The sequence below is a fragment of the Ochotona curzoniae genome, unplaced genomic scaffold, assembly GCF_017591425.1.
Source record: "Ochotona curzoniae isolate NIBS_2020 unplaced genomic scaffold, NIBS_Ocur_1.0 contig_3819, whole genome shotgun sequence".
Taxonomy (NCBI): domain Eukaryota; kingdom Metazoa; phylum Chordata; class Mammalia; order Lagomorpha; family Ochotonidae; genus Ochotona; species Ochotona curzoniae.
Genome location: NW_024466004.1, coordinates 18,925,105 through 18,949,421, shown reverse-complemented (window position 1 = coordinate 18,949,421; position 24,317 = coordinate 18,925,105). Strand labels below are relative to the sequence as shown.

Here is a 24,317-nt window from a genome sequence, read left to right as displayed (position 1 = left end):
GAGGGAAGGAATTTGCTCACTGAAACTGAGATGATATAAGATTAGTGGAACCCTAGATCTTACTGGGAGGTTTCAGCAATGCTATGTTTGACCTTTCATATAAAGTATGTTTTTGCATCTGTGTAACATGCCACACGCAGTTGTTAAAGACATGGTAGAGTATGCATACCACTACAGAAGGAAATTAGAATAAAGGTGATGATTCCTTTGACCTCCTCAATATTTTATATTGTTTGTGGATTATACTCAGTTAATTATCAACACCACCTCATATTTTATATGGAAAAAAGAACCTACCTTACAATGCTAAATGAAACTCCTTTTATGATTAGTTTGCCCGAAGAAGCATACTTTGAGGGAGCTGATGATATGATCATGATGTGATACCAAGTTTCCAATGCTGCATGATGCAGTCCATGCAGTAAGCCTGTCTTCCAGAGGAGGAAAAAACAAGCTGTAGTTTTTTAAACAGCTAGAGCGCCCTCTCCTGGAAGTCATAGTAGAATTGCACCATAAATATAAAAATGGGGTTAGATGCTTCTGTAAGGAAGTAGGTGTCCCTTCAGTAACTGTTTTGCTCTCATGAAGGATATACTGTGATAAATAGAAGTACAAGTAGCAATACTTTTTTAAATAAAATTTTAGTATTCTGCACTTGTTTTAATTTGAAAATTACACTGAAATATGGATGTGCATGTATTCTCTTGCTCATCCTCCCCAAGCTTATCCCTCACAAAAACAAGGAAAACAACAACAAGAACAAGATACCAACCCCATGGAACCATATATTCCCACGTTCACAGGTATCTTTTGTGCTTCAGTAATACAAAAATTCCAAAAAATGAAAGCGAAGCGGTCTGAAGGAAGCTTGCTGAGAATTCATCACAGCAGGTGTAAGGGTTGGCTTTCAGGAAAAAAAAACAAACATTTTCTTGTGCATTCTTAGCACAGTATACAGTGTTACACATTTTTCACATGGAAATAATTAGGATTAACATTCCCCTTGTATTTAAAGAAGAAATTTCAAGAGGTTTAAAATCTGAAAGAAACCAAGCAGACTGATTCCATATTTATATAATGTCCCGTTGCGGACTGGCTCTGTGTCCGTGGGCCCGCCTCGATGGCAGCGTTCCTCTCTGAGTACGGATTCATCGGCCGTTTGGGTCGCAGGTCGTCTTCCCAGAGCACTGGGCATTGCTTGCGTGTGTCGGGTCCCTGCAGCCGGCAAGATGACACTGCCACGTGTTCTTTTCCAGGCCTACAAAGCGGCGATGCAGACACAGTGGAGCTGGATCCTGCAGCTTTGCCAGTGTGTGGAGCAGCACATCAAAGACAATACCACGTACTTCGAGGTGTGTGCACAGAGGCACAGATTCAGTAGATGAGGTGTGGGCTGGGCTGACTGGCACAAGCTCTGGACGAAACTCATGCGCAGTGTATGCATGCGCGTGCAGCGTGCAGAGCAGAGAAGCAGAAATGTTCTCTGTGGGAGGGTGGTTCCATGTGCATGTTATAGAGCAGGATAAAGCTTTCCACTGAGGAAGAAATCCTCTGAAAAATCCCTTAGGATATAGAACTTTTTTTTTTTTTTCCATGAAGGACGTGTTTCCAGTACTGAAAATCAAGCCAACAATTTCTTGTTTTACTCCTCCGAGATTTTACAGTGTTCTTGGAATTTCATCCCACTTAAAAATTATTTGATCCCTAGAAGAAGGCAGGTCTTTCATCAATACAGTGTAGAACTAACATAAAATATCCACATAAAATTTAGACAGTTAGTGTTTGGTCATTCGCATTCATGTCTAAGGGTTGTTGCTTGGTTCAAGGAAGGATGATTTTATTAAGGTGTCCCGTATTTTCACCCCATTTCTGGGATATGCACACAGGCGTCTGTTACTTGAACTGACAGTTCTGCTTTACTGCCTTTTCACATCCTCTCATGACCTGGTTTTCATCTTTGTTTAGTTCTTCAGTGATGCCAAGGAAGCTACCGATTACTTAAGGAACTTGAAAGATGCCATTCAGCGCAAGTATAGCTGTGATCGCTCCAGCAGCATCCACAAGCTGGAAGACCTTGTTCAGGAATCAATGGTACTAACACAAAAACCCTCGCATTCTGTCTGAGTTGGAGAATGGCAGCAGTTAGGGTCTCATTTTATTTTTACAAATGTAGAATGTTATGCTTTATTGGATTGTTTTATATTTCCATTAAGGACTCTAATTATATAATTTGAACACTTAAATTCAATTAAAGACTTAAGTGTTTATTTCTAGTGGTTTTTTTTTTTTTTGGTTAGAAATATGAAGGGCTGTTTTCACATGATAGCATGATGTTTTAAAATGCTTGATGTTTTGAAATGCCTTAGTAGTAGGGTGTGTGTGTGTGTATGTTGCATGATAGAGAGGGACATAGATAATGAAAATGTTTAGTGTAGTGTTAGGTAGTCATACACTAAGTGAAAGGAAGAGCCAGCCAAGCCAAGCTAAGGATGAGAGGAGGGAGGGATCGAAAGCTTACGTTAGGTGGTCAAGGGAGCCTCTTCTGATAGAGTTTCATTGATGTGAAGTCCTGATGGGGAGTACAAGTCCACTTTCTAAGAGCCATCATGTTTATTACTTAGGAAGAGAAAGAAGAACTTGTGCAGTACAAAAGCACCATAGCAAGCCTGATGGGGAGAGCAAAAACAATAATTCAGCTGAAGCCAAGGAATCCTGACTGCCCACTCAAAACTTCCATTCCAATCAAGGCTATCTGTGACTACCGACAAATAGAGGTACTTGTTACTCATGTTTGAAAAAACAAATTGTATTGCCTGTTAGCAGTGATGCTTTTCCATCTCATAAAACAAAAGGTGGTATTCCCAAATTGAGTAGGGAAAAGGTGAGTGAACAGTGACTTCATTATTTCTCTTCTTTGTTTAAAACTAGATAACCATTTACAAAGATGACGAATGTGTTTTGGCAAACAACTCGCATCGTGCTAAATGGAAGGTCATTAGTCCGACTGGAAACGAGGCCATGGTGCCGTCTGTGTGCTTCACCATTCCTCCACCAAATAAAGAAGCAGTTGACTTTGCAAACAGGTTTGTAAGCATTAGTTAAAAGTGTGCATGTGTACACACACACGTTGGAGATGTCTTTCAGCTAAAACAACGATGAATACTTTGTCAGGGCTCTACAGGATCAGTAAGCTCTAGAACTAGTAACCATGGGCTTTGTTACAAAGAAAAGAAAAAGATGTAGCATGTCTTCAGAGCTAATAAAAAGCCTTGATCTGCTTTCTTTCATACATTTCAGAATCGAGCAGCAGTATCAAAATGTCCTGACTCTCTGGCATGAGTCCCACATAAACATGAAGAGCGTAGTGTCCTGGCATTATCTCATCAATGAAATTGATAGAGTTCGAGCTAGCAATGTGGCTTCAGTGAGTATCAATCAACCCAGTGGGAGGTATCTTCTTAGGAGTGGGATCAAGTTGATGCTTCCTTTAGAGGAATATGGAGCTCAGCATCTCCATGTTAAAATTCATTCATGGATTTTTGTTAAATGCCTACCGTATATAGAAAGAATCCGGGAAATCCCAGAGCATTTGTTAAGAACTGGGGAAATGTAGGGATAGAGAGCTAATCCAGCAGGATACTGTGTATGGACATGCAGAGGCGGGCAGAGTTTGATTTCATTTATTAAATCTTATCAAGTTGTCTTTCCCTTTCAAATCTAAAATTGCTAATGTAGACATTCAATTTCAACTGCTGATTCAACTTGTGACTATTAATATAAAATGGCATGTGCCCTGAGACCAAGTTGAAATCCGTTGCATTCAAATTTTAGCTCTTGGGATTATAATCTTTTAATTATTAATGTGGAACTTTGATCTTTTTCAGATAAAGACAATGTTACCTGGTGAACATCAGCAAGTTCTGAGTAATCTACAGTCTCGGTTTGAAGATTTTCTGGAAGATAGCCAGGAGTCTCAAATATTTTCAGGCTCAGATATAACACAGATAGAGAAGGAGGTTCATGTATGTAAGCAGTACTATCAGGAACTTCTTAAATCTGCAGAAAGAGGTAAGACGTGGGCCTTTTGTATCTCCTGCTAGGTGGTTAGTCCAGGTCATTTTCTGGTCTCAGTGGGAATCTCACACTCATTTGTGTCATGATATAGGTAGAACTTAGGTCTACTGTTAGCGGAATCTCAGTGGGAAGATGCCAGCAATGATTCATTTATTTCTAAATGATAAGGTGACACAATGGCACCAGCCAAATTGTAGGGAACACAATGAATTGTTTTATATCTGCTTTTGAACATTGCCACTGCTGTTCGAGGTAATGATGAGAATGATGGTTTGTCCTTTAGTTTCAGAAGAGATTGTTTTTCCATGTACAAATCTTGTGTTGTTCCTAGTGATTAAGGCAATAGATTATGTCTAGTTAACATTTGCTAAATGTAAATTTCATTTTTAAAGTGTATGATTTTACTTAGAGCACCATATTTATTTCCACAGAAGAGCAAGAGGAATCAGTTTATAATCTGTACATCTCTGAAGTTCGAAACATTAGACTTCGCTTGGAAAACTGTGAAGATCGGTTGATTAGACAGATCCGAACTCCCCTGGAGAGAGATGATTTGCATGAAAGTGTGTTCAGAATCACGGAACAGGAGGTGAGGCTGATCAGTGTGCTCAGGGAAAAATTAACTCCAAGTGCATTACTGTCTTGCTGACTGAAGGTATCAACGCCCGAGACTTTCGTATGTTCACCTTTCGGTGCTCATTGCACTGTGCGGCCTGAGTATATATTTGCTGCAGACGGCTAGCCAGACTGTGACTTCCATCTCTCCCACCCAGAGTCACCATATACTTGCCACCTCTAAAAGCACTAAGTTGCATGTTTGTGCCCAAAGAATCAGTCTTTTAGAATAGTATCTCGTAAAGCTTGAATATCATGGCTTAGTTTCTTTGATAAAGAAGAATGAAAGAATATAGAGTTTAGACCTGGGGCATAATAAAGTTCCATGGCAAAGTGCATAAAGGCTGTTTTAAGAAAATGTCCCATCTGGGTGACTGCCTGATACCTGTGTTGTTCTGTGATTGATAGAAACTAAAGAAAGAGCTAGAGCGACTTAAAGATGACTTGGGAACGCTCAGCAGTAAATGTGACGAGTTTTTCAGCCAAGCAGCAGCGTCTCCATCGGTGCCCACCCTGCGATCCGAGCTTAGCGTGGTCGTTCAGAACATGAACCAAGTCTACTCTATGTCTTCCACTTACATCGAAAAGTACGTAGCCACAAACCTGACATAAACCTGTCTGGCATAGCTATCATTTTATGTGTTCATTTGAAAGATCACTTTGATGAGCATAGATACTTCATTTTATTTTACCTTAAGGTATGTATTGAATATTTCTGTGGATTTTATGACACTTCTTCAGGTTGAAACGAGACACCACAGAGATGTAGTGTGTAATCCATCCACATTTGACATGCAGTTTCAGTGACTCACCTGTTGTGACCTATTGGATTTCCCTGTCTCACCTGAGCTAGCCAAGGCTGGAAAGAGAACATGGTAGCTTGCACTCTGCTGCCATCTGCCATTTGTAGGGCCTGGCATGGGTTGGGGTACCTACTGCCTCTTTATAATCAGCTTAATATTGACCTTGAGTGAGTGGGTCAGCATTGCAGGATGGGAACATGCTGTGTCTTGTGTCATACCGATGCTTTCAGGTCTGTGTTATGAAAAAAATAAGCATTAACGAGACGACTGTTGTCTGATTCCCTTCTAAGGTTAAAAACCGTGAATTTGGTGTTAAAAAACACTCAAGCTGCCGAAGCCCTTGTGAAACTCTATGAAACTAAGCTGTGTGAAGAAGAAGCAGTTATAGCTGACAAGAATAATATTGAAAACCTAATAAGTACCCTAAAGGTATGAGTTTCACTGTAGGCTGCTTTTCAAGGTCATGCTCTGGAAGTATTTCTTCTAGCACTTAGCTTAGATCTTCAGACATCAAACATTAACTCTAACTCTGACCTTACTCATCCCATTTCATAGTCTGCAACTTTGCAGCTTCCTCTGAGTAATTGGAGAGTTCTTGTTATTTGAGGTTTGAATTACTAACACAGTGGCAGCAAAAGAAATGCCGCTAAAAAAATATGTGTAATAGACTCTGGAAAAGGCAGTCAATTTAAGTTATAAAGTGGTAAAAAGAAAAGTTCATCTAAGAAAGGAGAAAGGCTGGTGGTTGAACTGAGATGTACCTGATTTGTTAGTGTAAAGCACCCAGTAAAACTACTGCAAATCAATCACGAAAAGTTATAACACTAATTTAAACAAGATACTCATTTTTATTGGAAAGGCAGATATACAAAGAGAAGCGACAGAGAGAAAGATCTGTCTGTTGATTCACTCCCTAAGCAGCCACAGTGGCCAGAGATGAGCTGATCTGAAGCCAGGAGCCCATAGCCTCTTCTGGGCCTCAAACACGGGTGCAGGGTCCCAAGGGTTTGGGCCATCCTCGACCACTTTCCCAGGCCATAAGCAGGGAGCTGGATGGGAAGCGAGGGCTGCTGGGATTAGAACCAGCATCCATATGGGGTCATTGCATGTGCAAGGCGGGGACTTTAGCCACTAGACTACTGCCCTGGGCCCAACAGTGATTTTTGACTCATGATTTATCGGGATTGTAGGCTTTGAAAAATCAACACTAAAGAAAGACTTAACTTAAAGAGATGACAAACTTACCAATGGACTATAATTAATAGATATGTTTCATTAAGCTAAATTTTGTTAAATTGTCATTTTTTTAAAAAAGGTGCAGTCAATATTGGCAATATCATGAAGTTAAACCTAAAAATATTTTGTATATGAACAATGCTTTCTGAGCCTGATTGTGTTGTCCTTAATTAAGATAAACTTTATAATTAACAGTATTTTACTCAAAAATGCTGACATTTTTCTTGGTTGTTTTTACCTTTGTAAACTGATGCATTGTAGCAATGGAGATCTGAAGTGGATGAGAAGAGAGGGGTATTCCATGCCCTAGAGGATGAGTTACAGAAGGCAAAGGCCATCAGTGATGAGATGTTTAAAACATACAAGGAACGCGACCTGGATTTCGACTGGCACAAGGAAAAAGCTGACCAGTTGGTTGAGAGATGGCAGAATGTTCATGTGCAGATTGACAACAGGTTAGTGCTGTTCAGTTGGATTTTGAACACCTGTCTGCCTTTTGTAGGTGGAATTTAAACTTAATAGACCTTTTTTAAATGACCAGTGACTAAACCAGAAATGTCAGGGGGGATGGGGTAATTTCGGAACACAACCTTTAAAAAAATGGATTAATCTTCATGTTTATACTTTAAATTTCTTCTTAAGGTTCATTTGTTTCAAATGCTGTTTCAATTTCATTTCTATAGCAGATTTGATGAATAGCTTTAATTGGTGAATTTAAGATCATAGGAACAGGGTTTTAATCACAGCTCCTGGGAACTAGTCCCTGAGATCATTTGAACCATTCATCAAACTACTCTCCTCTCATTGTTTCAGAAGAGAGCGGCTCTTTGATGTAAGCTTTGGCTTTTCGGGACATTTTGATTGCTAATCGTTAGGGCTGTGCTTATGACATTCAGACTTTTTAGCTTTAGTGTCTTGGGCGTGCCCTGGAGTACTGGTGATGGTAGGTGATGCGGCTCCAGGAGCGCAGGTTCTGTGCTTGGCGTGAAGCCTGCTATTGGCAGTGCCCGTGGAGGTATGTTCAGGGTGCTCCAGCACCCGAGCACCTCAGCTCTTTGCACAGACGCCTGTGCCGTGCATTGGAGTGCATGCACCTTATCTCTCCCTTCTCTGTCCCTTCCACCTTCCTAGTGGACACAGCCAGAAAGTCACTTTTCTGTTACTTGCCTCCTAGGTTACGGGACTTAGAGGGCGTTGGAAAATCACTGAAGTACTACAAAGATACCTATCACCCCTTAGATGACTGGATCCAGCAGGTTGAAACAACTCAGAGAAAAATCCAAGAAAATCAGCCTGACAGTAGTAAAATCCTGGCTACACAGTTGAATCAACAGAAGGTATATGAAAAACATTTCTTTATTCCATGGTTATATCTGGTTTTGGTCAGTAAGTAGCTTGTCTTCCTTTTCTGTGTTAAAAAGAAAAAAATAGGAGAAGTATGTAGAGTAAAATCTTAAAATCCTGCAGCCCACAGGGGGTGGGATTTTGTGGGGAAGTCACAGCCTATATGAAATTGTACCACATAATTCCAAATTCAAAATTAAAAAATATAAAAAAAAAAAAAAGAAATACCAAAAAAAGAAATCCTGTAGCCCAAACCTGTATAATCATTTATCTTCATTTTTTGGAAGTCATTTTATGGACATATGCATCATACTAAAATAGCTTAATGAAATAACTTCAAATTCCTCATCATCATTTAATCATAGGTAGGTAAGTCTCTGATACCTTATTGGCCATAATGGTTTTGTGGGTTACTAATTAGGCAAAAGTGAATAGTAGTAAAAATATGAAATATTCACATGTGATAGAAAGTTGGATATTTTGAGATTTTTTTGGTTGCATTTTGGTGAACCAGCGGTTCCTACCTCTGTTTTCACTGGGAAGTTGTGGTTTGCATGGATATCAGTCTTCCTTTGGACAGTTCTGCTTGGCGAGGGCTGTGAGGATGGATCACTTACATGGCCTAGCTCCTTGTACTTTACCCAAAATGCAAGTTGCATAATAAATGCTGAGCGGTTAGGAGCTATATTAGTAAGTGATGAGGACATTTCTAGAATTTTGAGCACTTAAGCTGTAGTGCTGCATAGAATTCCTTGTCCTGTTCCTTCTGAATTATGTGTATTTACAGGTGCTGGTATCTGAAATAGAAATGAAGCAGAGCAAAATGGATGCGTGTCAGAAGTATGCAGAGCAGTACTCAGCTACAGTGAAGGTAAGACCAGGTTTAAATGCCTTTGGTCAAGCTGAATAGTCAAGTTTGTAATTGTACAGTGCACTTTTAAAACTATACAAACTATTTCATGGTTTTAAAAAAAATGAACTCCTCACTCGAACTTTTGGATAATTTTGCAACAATTCTGCGTGAAGTTTGAGTCACATGATGGGAACCCCCCCCCCTCCAATTCATTCATTTTCTCTCTCGTCACATGTGCATGAGAGGAGATGCTTCACTTAGCCCTGTCCTGGCCTGCCGGAATGAATCAAAGCTCTGTCATAGCTTATCACTTACCCTTACTCTTGTTTTTCTTCAGTTGTTGTCCATCGGAGAATTCCCAGCTGCCTAACTTAGGGGATGTTTCTGATGCTTGGCATGTTGTCATTGGTCACTTGTTGTGTGTAGCGTTCCAGATCCACAGTTGCATTGCTTAGCTGAAGGAGAGGCAGGCTCAGGAGAGCTAGAACACTTTAGTAAGCATTTTTAGGAGCTCACAAAGAGACCTGGAGCTTTCCTGACCTCGTTGCATATCTCTGATTTTGTCATCTACTTGGAAGCATCACCAGGATATGGGTAGATTCTGAAAAATGTACTTTAGCAGTTAGCTCAAAGTAACAAGGTTCCAGTTTTCCCTGACAGATAGCTAAAAAGTGAAGATCTATTGCTTCACTTCAATTAATTTTATTCTACTCTTTTACAGGACTATGAATTACAAACAATGACCTACCGGGCTATGGTTGATTCACAACAAAAATCTCCAGTGAAACGCCGAAGAATGCAGAGCTCAGCAGATTGCATTATTCAGGAGGTAATGAGAATTTCAGACAGAGAGAGAGAGAGGAAGCAGTATAAAAGAGGAATAGCATTTAAAACAAACGCTGCTATTTATTTTTACTGTGGCGGAATACACATAATGTAAAATTTCCTCTGCACATGCCGTTTAGACTGTTAACATTAATGTGCAGCCATCATCACCAGTCACTTGGAGATTTGTTTTAGCATCGCTAATAGAAGGTTTATAACAGTACATGTTCTTAGGAATCTTAAAAATCCCGTTGAAATTCTGTATTCAAGATCTGTTATTAGCTACAAAAATAAATGCAGTTATTTCATGATTAAGTTGTCATTTAATGTGATTTGTACAGCAGAAATAAGTTCATTGCCACCAAATTATCATTTATCTTTAAGGAGTGTGGACTTTGCTGTCCTGAAGTTGATTTGACTTATTAAGGACAAATGGAGATGGTGTTTTATTTTTTTCTGACTTGCAGTTTATGGATCTGAAGACCCGGTACACTGCTCTGGTCACTCTCATGACACAGTATATTAAATTTGCTGGTGATTCATTGAAGAGGCTGGAGGAGGAGGAGGTAACAATTAACAATGAACAGCTAAATAAAAAGAAAGTAGATTTTACCAGGAACTACAGTATGGCTTGGGAACAAATATTTCATGATACAGTTATATTGATAATAGCTGATGGTCAAATAGTTGTTTGATTGTAAGAAAACAATGAACAGTGAAAATGAGAGAAAGCCTCTTGCTTTTGTTTGTTTTAAAGATTCAAATAGAGTAGAATTTAAAAATGTTCATGTCAAGTTTCTTACGTTAAGGTGAGGATTTATTTTTTTTGAGAACAGATTTATTTCTTTGAAAGAGTTGGGAAGGGAGGGAGGGAGGGAGAGACATAAAAGGTTTTTGCTTGATCTTGATGAAATTGTACCAGTCTTTCTTTTCTTGAGACAGAGAGAATAGACAAAATAGTAGACTAAATACTAAAAATGGCAAGATATGAGTTGTTAGCCATCTTAAATTATTCCTGTTGAAATTCTGATGGTGATTATACTCAGTGTAATTCTGTTGAATAATGAGAGAAGCTGACACTAGTAACTGTGCTGCGTTACTTTCTTGATTTATGAACATTTGAGTGCTTTGTGGTAGACTGCTCTAGTTTGTTCTTACTTAACACTTTGCTGTAACTGAGTCACTAACATGGCTGGATTGCAAGGCTTTGTAACTAACTTCCTTTGGGCTTAGAAAGGTGAGCGAATATCTGTGGCTCTCTTAATAACTAACTTGCATCTCCTCTTTTGAAAAGAATATCTATCACTTTTTTTTACATCGTTTTGGAATATTATTCAGTTTTAAACAGTACACAAACCATTTAAATTATATACGGAGTACTCAAATATGAAATAATTATGGTATGCTCTAATTTTATTTATATGCATTACACATTATTTAATATATATTATTTATATAGGTGATATACATAGTATACATACACTGACATGTGCATATATGTCAATACTTTACTCAGTTTATAATGTAAGAAAGAACACTAGACTTGGTTAGAAATAAAAAACACACTAAAGGATTTAAATTATGTACAGATAATTGTTGTCATCCTTTGAAATGTCAAAACTTTATGGTGAATTACAATGAAAAATTAAAACACCATAGTTAGGGAAGTGTATGCAAAGGCTACAATTTACAATTTACTTGCAGATCAAAATGGAATCACCTATAACAGAGATGTACCGCTGGTTTTAGATGCAGGAGTAGTGTTCCTGAAATTGAAGTTCAAAGACCCAATAAGAAACCTTGTTCTGAGAGCAGAATTTTCCATGAAAGAAACAAGAATTAAAGGTTTAAGCTAATTTTAGACATAATACCCACTTTAAAATTGAGAAACGTGTCTTTACTGAATAATAGATGTAATAAAGAAGTTTTTAAATCTATCTTGATAGCAAAATATATTAAATATTGATCATTAAAGGGCATTAGAATATTTAGAGAAAATTTAGTAAAATATTTTTTTAAAATGAGTATTAACTCTTCAAGAAAGCAAAATAATCAATTGGACTAAATTAGTTCTACTGATTTTTCTAAAATGTACTAAAATATTTACTTAACTAAAGAATATGACAAGCACTAAAATGACTCTGGAACAAGTTTTTTGAGACTATTTATTTTAACTTCAGAACATTATCAAAGGGAAGAAGGGCTCAAAACTTCCAGCAACATATAGGTTTTAAATGTGACTTGGGAAGGAACTGAGAAACACAGCCTTAGAAATAATCTTTCTGAAAAAACATAAAAGCCTTATTTTTAAAAGGGTAATATGCTTCAGGGTCACTAAGAATTAACCCTGATTCCAAAATAAGGATGATAAAACATTGACTATAGCAGTCTATGATGAAATTTGCTTCTACGTGAATTTATATTTAAAACCATGTTTAGGTTAGCTAATAAAGCAGCCAAAATCCATGCCAGCATTATTAGAGAATTAGGGAATTAGTGGAAGCAAATTGGAGTGCTTGTTCTAAAAAAATGAGTTATTGTTAAAATCCACCATAGTTTCTAACTGAAGTCAAGTCTGTCTAAAATAATTTTCTACTCCTGCTTAAATGAGTTGTAATTATGGTAACTTGAGTTGGTGATATGAAACTAACATTATGATGTAAATAGTAAGAAATTAATATAATGATAAACTAACCCTGTTTATGTTGTTCTATAGTAAGTGTGAGGTGTACACCTCCCAGTTGAGATGGATCGTATCATGGATAGTATGCATTTTTTCTAATATTTGATTTATAAATCAAAGCTAAATCCATATTACATTTTCTAAAACATCTGAACTGAAGAAATATCTTTATGGAGTGTCTAAAGGTACTTGTCAAGTGGATTTATATGAGGCATCTTATTAACAGCAACAGCAACATCTGTGAGTATTTGAAATGCCTTTTTCTAAAATCTTTAGGAACTAAAGCTGCCTTTGCATTAGCAATTCCTGCTGTTATCATAATTTAACAAGTATTAAAAAAAAGAATTTTGACTTCAAGTTTTAATATTTTTCTCCCTCCCAGTATTAAAATACTTCCTGATTTGGCTCTCTTTCATAGATTGATTTTTAATTTCTCTTGGGCTATGTATTGAAAATTAAATTCTTTAGTGTTATTTCTGTTTGCGTTTTTCTTGGCTTGTAGGAGCAAGTTGTGTACAAGGCCAGAAAGAGCAGTCCTGTGAGAGCTTTAATTCCCGTTTTTGTTACTTGTTGTAAGTCTGCAACATTTTCCGGCCTCACCCATCTTAAGTTCCTCACCTGTAAAAGATTGCAATCATGGTTAGTGTTTTTCTAGTGCATCTTCTAGCCACAAAATCCCGAGGTAGCGTATTTCTAAAATAGAATTACTGCTGAGACACAAAGCAAGATTTTCAGGAAATCCATCAAGAGGGTGTTTTGTCTTCTACTACTGACTTTCTGATGCTTCCTCTCTGAAAAAGGTGGTGCTCTTGGTGGTGGTGGTAGTGCTGGGTCTGCGTTTGGGTTCACTTGTTTCTGTAAGTACCCGCACAAACATTGCATTACATTTGGTAAGATAAACCTGAATAGAACGGGTCTGACACTTTCAAAACCTCTCTTGTAGATTAAAAAGTGTAAGGAGGCCTCTGAACACGGGGCCTATTCAGATCTGCTTCAGCGTCAGAAGGCAACAATGATTGAGAATAGCAAACTCACAGGAAAGATAAGTGATCTGGAAAGAATGGTAGCTGAATTACAGAAAGAGAAGTCCCGAGCCGAGGAAGAACTCCCCAAGGTCAAGGAGGCCGCAGAGCACGAATTGAGAAAGCAACAGAGAAACACGGAAGACATTGCCCTGCAAAAGATGAGGGCAGAAAGTGAAGCCAAGCAGTACCGCAGGGAGCTGGAGACCATTGTGAGGGAGAAGGAGGCAGCGGAGAGGGAGCTGGAGCGGGTGAGGCAGCTCACGAGGGAGGCTGAGGCCAGAAGGGCAGCTGTGGAGGAAAACCTCCTGCATTTTCGGAATCAGCTAGAGGAAAACACGTTCACGAGAAGAACACTGGAAGATCATCTAAAGAGAAAAGACTCGAGTCTCATTGATTTGGAGCAACAAAAAAAGAAATTGGTGGAAGAACTAAGAAGAAAGAAAGACAGTGAAGAAGAACTCTTGAAGCTGGTCAAGCAAATGGAAAGGGACCTCGCGTTTCAGAAACAGGTGGCCGAGCAACAGCTGAAAGAGAAGCAAAAAATTGAATTGGAAGCAAGAAGAAAAATCACTGAAATTCAGCATGCCTGTAGAGAAAGTGCTTTCCCAGCGCGTGCGACCACACAGGAGCATGACAAGCAGAAAGCAGCGGAGCTGCGGCAGCAGGTGGATGAACTCACAGCGGCCAACAGGAAGGCAGAGAAAGAGATGCGAGAACTCAAGCATGAACTTGGTGCCCTTCAGCTGGAAAAAACCTCCTCCGAGGAAAAGGCCCGTCTGCTCAAAGATAAGCTGGATGAAACGAACAGCACCCTGAAGTGCCTTAAGTTAGAGTTGGAAAGGAAGGACCAGCTGGAAGAAGGATATTCTCAGCGGCTCCGTGAACTCAGCAAGCAGCTGACCCAGACCACGGATAAGGCCGAGGAAGTCATGCAAGAAGCTAATGATCTCAAGAAGATAAAACACAATTATCAATTAGAATTAGAATCTCTTCATCATGAGAAAGGGAAATTGCAAAGAGAAGTAGACAGAATCACCAGGGCACACGCTATCACTGAGAAGAATATTCAAGATTTAAATTCACAGGTTCACTTTTTTCAGGGTGAAAAGGAATTGTCTAATGAAAGAGGACGAATCTTCCAGAGAAAATCCGATCATCTACAAGAACAGTTTGAGAAGAGCCACGAGCAGTTGCTTCAAAATATTAAAGCCGAAAAGGAAAACAACGATAAAATCCAAAAGCTGAATGAAGAACTGGAGAAAAGTAATGAGTGTGCAGAAATGTTAAAACAGAAAGTAGAGGAGCTTACTAGGCAGAACAATGAAACCAAATTAATGATGCAGAGGATTCAAGCAGAGTCAGAGAATATAGTTTTAGAAAAACAAGCTATCCAACAAAGATGCGAAGCACTGAAAATCCAGGCGGATGGCTTCAAAGATCAGTTGCGCAGCACAAACGAGCACTTGCATAAACAGACAAAAACAGAACAAGATTTCCACAGGAAAATTAAGAGTCTGGAAGATGATCTGGCTAAAAGTCAAAACTTGGTAAGTGAATTTAAGCAGAAGTGTGACCAGCAGAACATTATCATCCAGAACACCGAGAAAGAGGTGAGAAATTTGAGCGCTGAGCTGAATGCTTCCAAAGAGGAGAAACGACGGGGAGAGCAGCACGCTCAGCTGCAGCAAGCTCAGGTGCAAGAGCTAAACAACAGGTTGAAGAAGGTCCAGGATGAACTGCACTTAAAGACAATTGAGGAGCAGATGACCCACAGAAAGATGGTTCTGTTTCAGGAAGAGTCTGATAAATTCAAGCGTTCAGCGGAGGAGTTTCGAAAGAAGATGGAAAAATTGATGGAGGCCAAGGTCATCACTGAAAACGATCTTTCCGGCATTAAGCTTGACTTTGTGTCCCTCCAGCAAGAAAACTGCAGGGCTCAAGAGAACGCTAAGCTTTGTGAAACAAACATTAAAGAGCTGGAAAGGCAGCTCCAGCTATACCGCGAGCACATGCAACAAGGGCAGCACGTGGAAACAGATCATTACCAGAAATGTCGACAACTTGAGGATGAACTGATGGCCCAGAAATGGGAAGTTGAAAACCTGAAGCAGAAAATGGACCAGCAGATAAAGGAGCATGAACATCAGTTAGTTTTGCTGCAGGGTGAGATCCAGAAGAAGAACGCTGTCAAAGACTGTACCCTTAAGCCCGATTTTGAGATCGCAGTGAAGGAGTGTCAGCACTCTGGGGAGCTCTCTTCTAGGAACACTGGGCACCACCAGCCGTCAGGCAGGATTGTGCTGAGTTGGGCTCCAAAACCAAAGACACTGGAAGAAAAATGGCAACAACGGGTTGTTGAGCAGATCCCCAAAGAAGTCCGATTCCAGGCACCAGGGTCTCTACTTGAGAAAGAGAAAAGCCAACAGTGTTACTCTGAATATATTTCTCAAACTAGCACTAAACTCCAGATGACTTTTGATGAGGCAAACCCTATGACAAGGCTGTCAGAAATAGAGAAGATGAGAGATCATGCCCTGCACAGTGCCAGAGCGCCCATGAGATACCAAGATGATGCACGTGAAATGGAGCTGGTGACGCTTCTGACGCCCTTAGAGGTATGCTTTGTGCTCTCACGCCTAGCTGGCTGCCTAATGTCAAGTTTCTGCTTTTCCTTCTCTTCTCTCATAGACTGAATTTTGAAATATGCTACACTCTGTATTTCCAATCGGACAACATTACTGCATTTTTTGCTAGGGATTTACCTGGGTGTTTATTGAAAATTGTAGTTCTTTAATATTTAAATGTTTGAAATTAGACACACAGGTGTAATGTATGTGGCTGTTTGTTGCATCAATAGGGATATGTTATGAAAAATCTGTCAGAAAAAAAGCACTAGAGGAGCCACGTAGTTAAGTCTCTAACATATTCTGTGGCAAGATATCATCTCAGCCTTTTTCATCCTGCCACTTGTATGTCTTCTGAAGAAACGTTATTCCTGAATGTTCCTTTTTTTTGAAAAGTTTCTTCTCTGTCCTCATTTCATCTTTGTAATTCAAGGAATTGTGTCTGGATTATGAATGAGTAAAGTGGAGTAATGTTCTTTAGGTAACCTCTAATATCTTATAAATTCCTGTTGCAGATAGCTAAGAACAAGCAGTATGACATACACACAGAAGTCACAACATTTTATCAAGACAAGAATCTAGTTCCAAGCACTGAAGAACGGATGCTTGAAGCATGCAGAACATCTGGTGGCTCCAAGAGAGATTTCCTTAAAAAAGGCTCAGAACCAGAGACATTTCAGAACTCCAGTGAAGATCATGCATGTACAGTTAGAGATGATGAGTTTAAATTCCAAGGGCTCAGACACACTGTGACTGCCAGGCAGTTGGTTGAAGCTAAGCTTTTGGACATGAGGACAATTGAACAGCTGAGACTTGGACTTAAGACGGTTGATGAAGTTCAGAAAAGTCTTAGCAAGTTTTTGACCAAAGCCACCTCGATTGCAGGACTTTATCTCGAAGCCACAAAAGAGAAGATTTCATTCGCTTCAGCAGCCAAGAAAATCATCATAGATAAAATGATGGCTTTAGCATTTTTAGAAGCTCAGGCTGCAACAGGTTTCATAATTGATCCCATTTCAGGTCAGACGTATTCTGTTGAAGATGCCATTCTTCAAGGAGTTGTTGATCCCGAGTTCAGAGTTAGACTCCTTGAGGCAGAGAAAGCAGCCCTGGGTTATTCTTCTTCTTCTAAGATCTTGTCAGTATTTCAAGCCATGGAAAACAGGATGCTTGACAGACAAAGAGGTAAACATATCTTGGAGGCCCAGATTGCCAGTGGAGGTGTCATTGACCCTGTGAGAGGTATTCGTGTTCCTCCCGAAATTGCTCTGCAGCAGGGGTTGTTAAATAATGCCATCTTACAATTTTTACATGAGCCCTCCAGCAACACAAGAGTTTTTCCTAACCCCAACAACAAACAAGCTCTGTATTACTCAGAATTACTGCGAATGTGTGTGTTTGATGTCGATTGCCAGTGCTTTTTGTTTCCGTTTGGGGAGAGGGACATTTCTAATCTGAATGTAGACAAAGCACACAAAATCTCTGTAGTAGACATTAGAACGGGGGCTGAACTGACAGCCTATGAGGCTTTCCAGAGAAACCTCATTGAGAAAAATGTTTACCTTGAACTTACAGGGCAGCAGTATCAGTGGAAGGAAGCCACGTTTTATGAATCCTACGGGCATCCTTCTCGTATGTTGATGGACACTAAAACTGGATTACAGTTCAATATTAATGAGGCTGTAGAGCAAGGAACCATCGACAAAGACTTGTTCAAAAAATATCAGGAAGGGCTCTTGACACTTACAGAACTTGCTGACTCTTTGCTGAGCCGGTTAGTTCCCAAAAAGGATTTGCACAGTCCTATTGCGGGATACTGGGTCACCTCCAGTGGAGAAAGAATCTCTTTACTGAAGGCCTCCCGTCGAAACTTGGTTGATCGGATTACTGCTCTCAGATGCCTTGAGGCCCAAGTCAGTACAGGGGGCATCATTGATCCTCTGACGGGCAGAAAGTACCGGGTGGCTGAAGCTTTGCACCGAGGACTAGTTGACGAGGGGTTTGCGCAGCAGCTGCGACAGTGTGAGTTAGTGATGACGGGAATTGGCCATCCAGTCACTAACAAAATGATGTCCGTGGTAGATGCTGTGAATGCAAATATCATAAGCAAGGAAATGGGCATGCGATGTCTGGAATTCCAGTACTTGACAGGGGGCTTGATCGAGCCCCAGGGCCATTCCCGGCTGTCCATAGAAGAGGCTCTCCAAGTAGGTATCATAGATGTCCTCATTGCTACACAGCTGAAAGACCAAAAGTCCTATGTCAGAAATATAATATGTCCCCGGACAAAAAGAAAATTGACATACAAAGAAGCCTTAGAAAAGGCTGATTTTGATTTCCACACAGGACTGAAACTGCTAGAAGTGTCTGAACCGTTGATGACAGGAATTTCTAGCCTCTACTACTCCTCCTGATAAGACGTACTGAGGCACCTTGTGGAGGGGTGGCACCCCCTCTCTCATGGCATCTGTTCAGAGCAGATGGTAGTGACTAAATAAGCAGACCAGGAATTGTGTCCCTGCCTTAGAGCACTGTTATTTCCTAAGGGCAGGAAATGGCTGATTGCTCGGAAGAGATAATATTTAGATTAAAAAAAAAAAAAACAAGATTTATTGCCCCTAGAGCTGCTCCACTAAGCTTTTGGACTAGCTCTTTTTGAAGTGTGGCCCACATTTCCAACAGCTAGATGGCATCTTTTCTTCAGAGCACCCCATTCACAGCGTAGATTTGATGTGGTGTCAGTGTGTGATTTGTGGAAAGATGCATCAGGCTCCCTGACAGAGGACTTCACCGAACGCTGTGGAATCCAAGAGAAAGATCCTGCTGTACTCCCACATCTCTCAGGCTGCAGTGTTTTAGTTGCTTCAAAGCAGAAAATAACTTTTGAGTGTTTAAGTCATTTTTGCATATTAATGTATTTGTCACAGTTACTCATTTTTAGTTAAGACTTTGGACTCAAAAGCCACCATTATGGGTATGTTACACGTTGGAAGAGGGGAAAGGATTTTTCTTTATTCTCTGTGTTTTTCATACTGGTGTGTGTGTGTGTGTGTGTGTGTGTGTGTGTGTGTAGACCATTGTCAAGTATCTTCCTGCCAAGACTATTATGACTTTAATGCTAATGCAAAGGCAGCCATTCAAAGATCTTGCTATGCCTCATGGATAAAGTTGAGTTTTTTTTTTTTAATTTGTCATATTGATGGAACAACTGGGAGGTTAGACCGTAAAAGAATGTTTGTCACATTTTTCTTTGCTATTATAAACATTTTGTATGAACATCTGCCATATGACATGCTAAACATGGTTAAGTGAATGAATAAACGATCTCAGTAACCTCTGTGTGATGAAGAAACTTCTATATTCTTGTTTTCCCTGGAGAGGTTGGTTTCAGTCACTTATTGGACTATATCCCCTCCTTCTTTTTAAACTACTCACACTTATCAGAAGTCACTGGAAGAGGAAAAGAAAGAACATGTTGAAAAAGCCAAAGAGTTGCAGAAATGGGTATCAAATATCAGCAAGACATTGAGAGACGGAGAAAAGGCTGGAAAATCTCCTTTCTCTAAACAAAAGGTATTCACATAGTCTTGGTTTAGTAGTCATAACAGGTATAAGTTACAAAGCTGATACAATCAATGTAGTATAGTGTTCCATTCTTTACTTAACTGTCTCCATTTTTATAGGCAATCACAATGAAGACCGTAGAGATTACATATTGCCCTAGGAGCATCCATTAGGTTGTGGCAGGAGGTACCTCTGATTCAAATTTATGAAGAATACACATTGGCCTGTTAGTGAACTAATACATTGTACTGAGTTTCCTAATAGATTGGATGTGCTATCTGATTATTACAATAAGGACTATTGAGAAGCTAAGTCATCTTTTTATCCAGGGTAGATTCACACACTCCATATCATAAAGACAGGTAGCCTCATTCTTACATATATAAGTATAAAAGATTTCAGAGCAATAGAAATATAAACTAAGATACTACATTTATAATATTGACTATATTGTGCTATTCTGGATCTTTTCTAGTTCATAAGCAAGTATTTACAATCATAGAAATTCTGTAATTTTTTTTCTTTCCAGCTGGATTATTTGGTCCTATGAACCTAGCCTCCTAGCCACATCTTGCTAGTTGGATAGCTATAACTTGTGACATGTTGATGCTCTGTGGTGTCACATGGATTGCAATGAAAAGAAACTCCCCCCCCTTTTTTTTTTGCTGTTGAAAGATTTAATTTTAATTAAAAGGCAGATTTATGGAAAGGGGAGACAGAGACATCTTCCAACCTGTGGTTCATTCCCCAAATTGCCACAACAGCTGGAGTTGGACCTGTCCAAAGCCAGGTGCCAGGAGCTTCCTTCAGGCCTCCACATGGGTGCAGAGGCCTCAAGGACTTGGGCCATCTTTTATTGCTCTCCCAGGCCATAAGCAGGAGGCTAAATTGGAAATGAAGCTGCCAAGACATAACCAGTGCCCAAATGGGATGCTAACCTTGCAGGAAGAGGGTTAGCTTGCTAAGTCACTGTGACAGCCCCACAGATAGAAACTTTTAAGTTATTGGTAGTTAATGTAGAAATCCATTGCCACCAATGAAATTGCTACTGTATTTTTAAAAAGTAAAGTTTCACCAAGACAAGCTTTTTATCCTCAAGGATATCCTCCTGTCCCTGCCTAATATTTGGAAGTTTCAAGGCTGTCATCTAATGCCATATTTAGCTACCCTTCTTAAGCAAGCTTCAGTACTCCCTGGTCATCAGGAAATAAGGAAAGATGTCCATGTCTTAGCTAATTTTGTCGTTTGGGTGAGTCGAATATGCCTTATCAGTGATTCCCCTTTGGAGAAGGTTACAGAAATTTACATACCTTCAATATGCAGTTCAAATAAAGCTGTGTTGTCTGATAGTATTGCATATTGTATATCAGAGTGGAAGAAATAAGAAGTTGATAACAAGTTCTTACATTTGGTGTTTTAAAGAATAATCGAAGTACTTTAGGACCCGACATGATAGACCAGTGGCTGAAGTCCTCGCCTTGCATGCACTGGGATCCTATATGGTCCCTGGTTTGTATCCTGGCTGTTCTACTGCCTACACACTTGTGTAGGAGACCCAGAAGAAACTCCTCGCTCCTGGCTTTCAATTAGTGCAGCTCTGGCATTGTGGCCACTTGGGGAGTGAAGCAGTGGATGGAAGATCTTTTTCTCTGTAAAACTGTTCCAATAAAAAAATTTAAATTATGTTCCAATAAAAAAATAAATCTTAAAAGACAAAAATTTATTCAAAATAATTCTAAGTGATTTAATGTAAATATTTAACTTAAAATATTTTGTCTTCTTCCTTCCCTGTTCCCCTTATGGGAAAACTACTAAAATTGGAACATAAACTTTAGCAGAAATCTTCTTAGGAGAGCAGGTTTCCTTTCAGAAACCTAGATACTAAATCTTAGGCAATTTCACAATGATTGAAAACATTACTAGGTCATATTTTTCATAATACACATGAAGCATATAGACACTGTTTGATGCACATCACAGCCTTATTTATAGGTCTTTAGGAACACTGGCCAGTCTCGAAGGAAATTTAAAGGCAGTTTGATTTGATTCAATGTGTCCTCCAAAAATTGGTGAGGCCTTATGAAATCTGTAACCATGAAAACAGACTCTCAATTGAATCTTGTTTAAGTCAATCCAGTTCATTTCAGTTGAATCTATGTTCAAGTGAAACATACTGGAGGAGAATACATGTTTTCATTGGTCCATTATTGTTTCTATTCATTTAAAGTAATTTATTTCTGAGTAAATATTTAGAAGGCTGTGATGCTCCAAGGAATCAGGATTGTTATGGCCTCTTGTTCCCCAGCCAGATGAATTAGGGAGGATCTTAGCATATCAGTCATTTGCAACCTAAGATGAACACTTTCGCCATAGTTTTTTTTTTTTAAAGATTTATTTATTTATTGGAAAGTCAGATATACAGAGAGGAGGAGAGACAGAGAGGAAGATCTTCTGTCCGATGATTCACTCCCCAAATGAGCGCAACGGCCGATGCTATGCCAGTCTGAAGCCAGGGTCCCAAAACTTTGGGCCGTCATCGACTGCTTTCCCAGGCCACAAGCAGGGAGCTGGATGGGAAGTGGAGCTGCTGGGATTAGAACCGGCGCCCATATGGGATCCCGGACGCGTTCAAGGCGAGGACTTTAGCTGCTAGGCCATGCTGCCAGGCCCCTTGCCACAGCTTTTCAAAAGGAATATGCATATAGACATTCAGGAGGAGTACATGCCCTTAGAGATAGCATTCCACATTCTTGTATGTTTTTAAGTGCTGTGACTTGCTGGAAAAATGCCGAACCTTTGCTTACCTACATGCCAGGGCCACCTTTATTCACAGTTGTGCTAGGACAGTTGCAAGGATCATGGAGTGTATTATTATCTCATGAAAATGAGTGCAGTGAGAGAGAGGGTCTCTTTCTATCCTGAATTTTAAATAAAACACTCTTCTTGTCCAGTTATATAGCCTGCTATTAAATGAAAAGTTATTGACATGAAAGTACAACTGTCAATTTTGGGTCTTGATTAAAACTTGATTTTCTTTTTTTAAAGAAAACGAATGTTGAGAGTTTGAATATACCTTTTTTACTTTGCAGATTTCCAATGAGGAAATGTCAATCAAGAAGGAACAGTTATCTGAAGCACTTCAAACCTTACAAATTTTTTTGGCTAAGCACGGAGACAAGTATGCCAGTTTTCCTGAACTTTATTGTTCCAAATAAGAAAAGCAGGAAGTACTACATTACGATTTAGTTTTAAAAATGAAATTTAAACCAGTCACATATTTCTTAATGAGTGTAGGGACATACAAATTACAAATGTGGCAATTTAATGATCACTTTTACTCTGTGTCTTTGAAATATACTTGACCTCATAGTTTGCTGATATTCAGGCTTAGAGGTAAAGGATTGCATTGCTAGTGAATGGCAGAGTTAAGACTTCAGGTTGTCTCAGTTGTTAAGTAGTATTCCTTGAGACCATTAGACAACATGTGAATATCTTCTTTGTTTTGGCCCTACTTTTTTTTTTTTTTTTTTTTTTTTTTGGCATGAGATAGCTTCCTTTCAAAGAATGCCTCAAACAGGGAAAGAATTCACCTTTGTATTAATCCCTTTTGTGTGGTCCTCTTTACTGTTGTTCCCCCACAGAATTGCTGTGGTACCTAAAAGAACTGGGCTAACTTATTGAACAAATTTCTTCTTGAGAAATGATACCCTTTTTCCTTATTTGGATTGGTGTTGGTAATATTTCTTATATCAACACTAATTTTCTCCTGGAAATGAAAAAATTAGATAGATGCCAATATATTAGTTTCTTCTCTTTCCTTCAGTACCATAGTCAGGCAACAAAAAGACTTAGCTGGTCTTGTAGGTCCAGCCTTTATTCCCACACACAGCCAAAGTCAACACCCGAGCAATACATACAATACATACAATACATACATGAGGCTCAAATGAACCAAATGTTTCATCTTTACAGTTGAAAATCTGCATTTTATTTTTCAAATTTTCTGGTTATTTTAGATTGACAGATGAAGAAAGAAATGAGTTGGAAAAGCAAATGAAAAGTCTTCAAGAGGGTTATAATTTGTTATTCAGTGAGTCTCTGAAACAACTACAGGAATCACAAACCTCAGAAGATCTAAAAGTAGAAGAGAAGGTAGTGTTACTAATTCAAAGATGCGGCTGTCTCGAAAAGCCTGGTTTTATTGCATGGCTGTGGGAATACATGTCAATACTAAGAGATGCCTTTGAGTTTTGTACGTGGTTAAAACTTGGGTAGAGTTTAACAAAACATTTGGAGACTTTAGTGTTGTGATTTAAATATAGTCTTACACATGCTGATCATCAGTTTCTGTGACATCGTAATCTCTGCCTTGCATGGTCCAAGAAAAAAAATCATCGTTTTCCTAACTCTTTTGCTTAAAAGCCATTCTTTTTCTGCTATGCCAGATATTTTTGGTAGAATGTGGTGTTATGAAATTGCTGTGGGTCATCTTTACATTGATACTACCACGTTACGGAATTGGTTTGGTTTTCAGAGATGACCTGTGAGACTTAATTTGAATGTCACAGGTCTTATATTTCTGTGAGGATGCCCTTGCGTCTTATGAAATTATGACAGAAATGATTTAGAATTTGCTGTATTTGAACTTTTAAACTTGACAGTCATATCAAT

At 39.2% G+C, this 24,317-nt stretch overlaps 1 protein-coding gene across 10 annotated transcripts in view; it reads left to right on the top strand.

The window, feature by feature from the left end:
• The window catches only part of DST (dystonin), a 425,915-nt gene that overhangs the window by 261,065 nt on the left and 140,533 nt on the right, over positions 1-24,317 (top strand). For 9 of the 10 annotated variants that reach the window (XM_040983580.1, XM_040983578.1, XM_040983576.1 and 6 more), the window contains 17 exons: positions 1,257-1,352; positions 1,966-2,091; positions 2,622-2,774; positions 2,929-3,083; positions 3,298-3,424; positions 3,885-4,068; positions 4,506-4,663; positions 5,098-5,276; positions 5,783-5,921; positions 6,990-7,183; positions 7,903-8,065; positions 8,860-8,943; positions 9,647-9,754; positions 10,218-10,316; positions 19,527-19,655; positions 22,736-22,824; positions 23,663-23,798. In XM_040983580.1, the coding sequence (XP_040839514.1) occupies positions 1,257-1,352; positions 1,966-2,091; positions 2,622-2,774; positions 2,929-3,083; positions 3,298-3,424; positions 3,885-4,068; positions 4,506-4,663; positions 5,098-5,276; positions 5,783-5,921; positions 6,990-7,183; positions 7,903-8,065; positions 8,860-8,943; positions 9,647-9,754; positions 10,218-10,316; positions 19,527-19,655; positions 22,736-22,824; positions 23,663-23,798 (2,319 nt within the window). Of the gene's footprint in view, positions 1-1,256; positions 1,353-1,965; positions 2,092-2,621; positions 2,775-2,928; positions 3,084-3,297; positions 3,425-3,884; positions 4,069-4,505; positions 4,664-5,097; positions 5,277-5,782; positions 5,922-6,989; positions 7,184-7,902; positions 8,066-8,859; positions 8,944-9,646; positions 9,755-10,217; positions 10,317-13,376; positions 16,074-16,597; positions 19,140-19,526; positions 19,656-22,735; positions 22,825-23,662; positions 23,799-24,317 lie in introns of those variants that run through there. The other variant, XM_040983586.1, reaches the window with a different exon arrangement.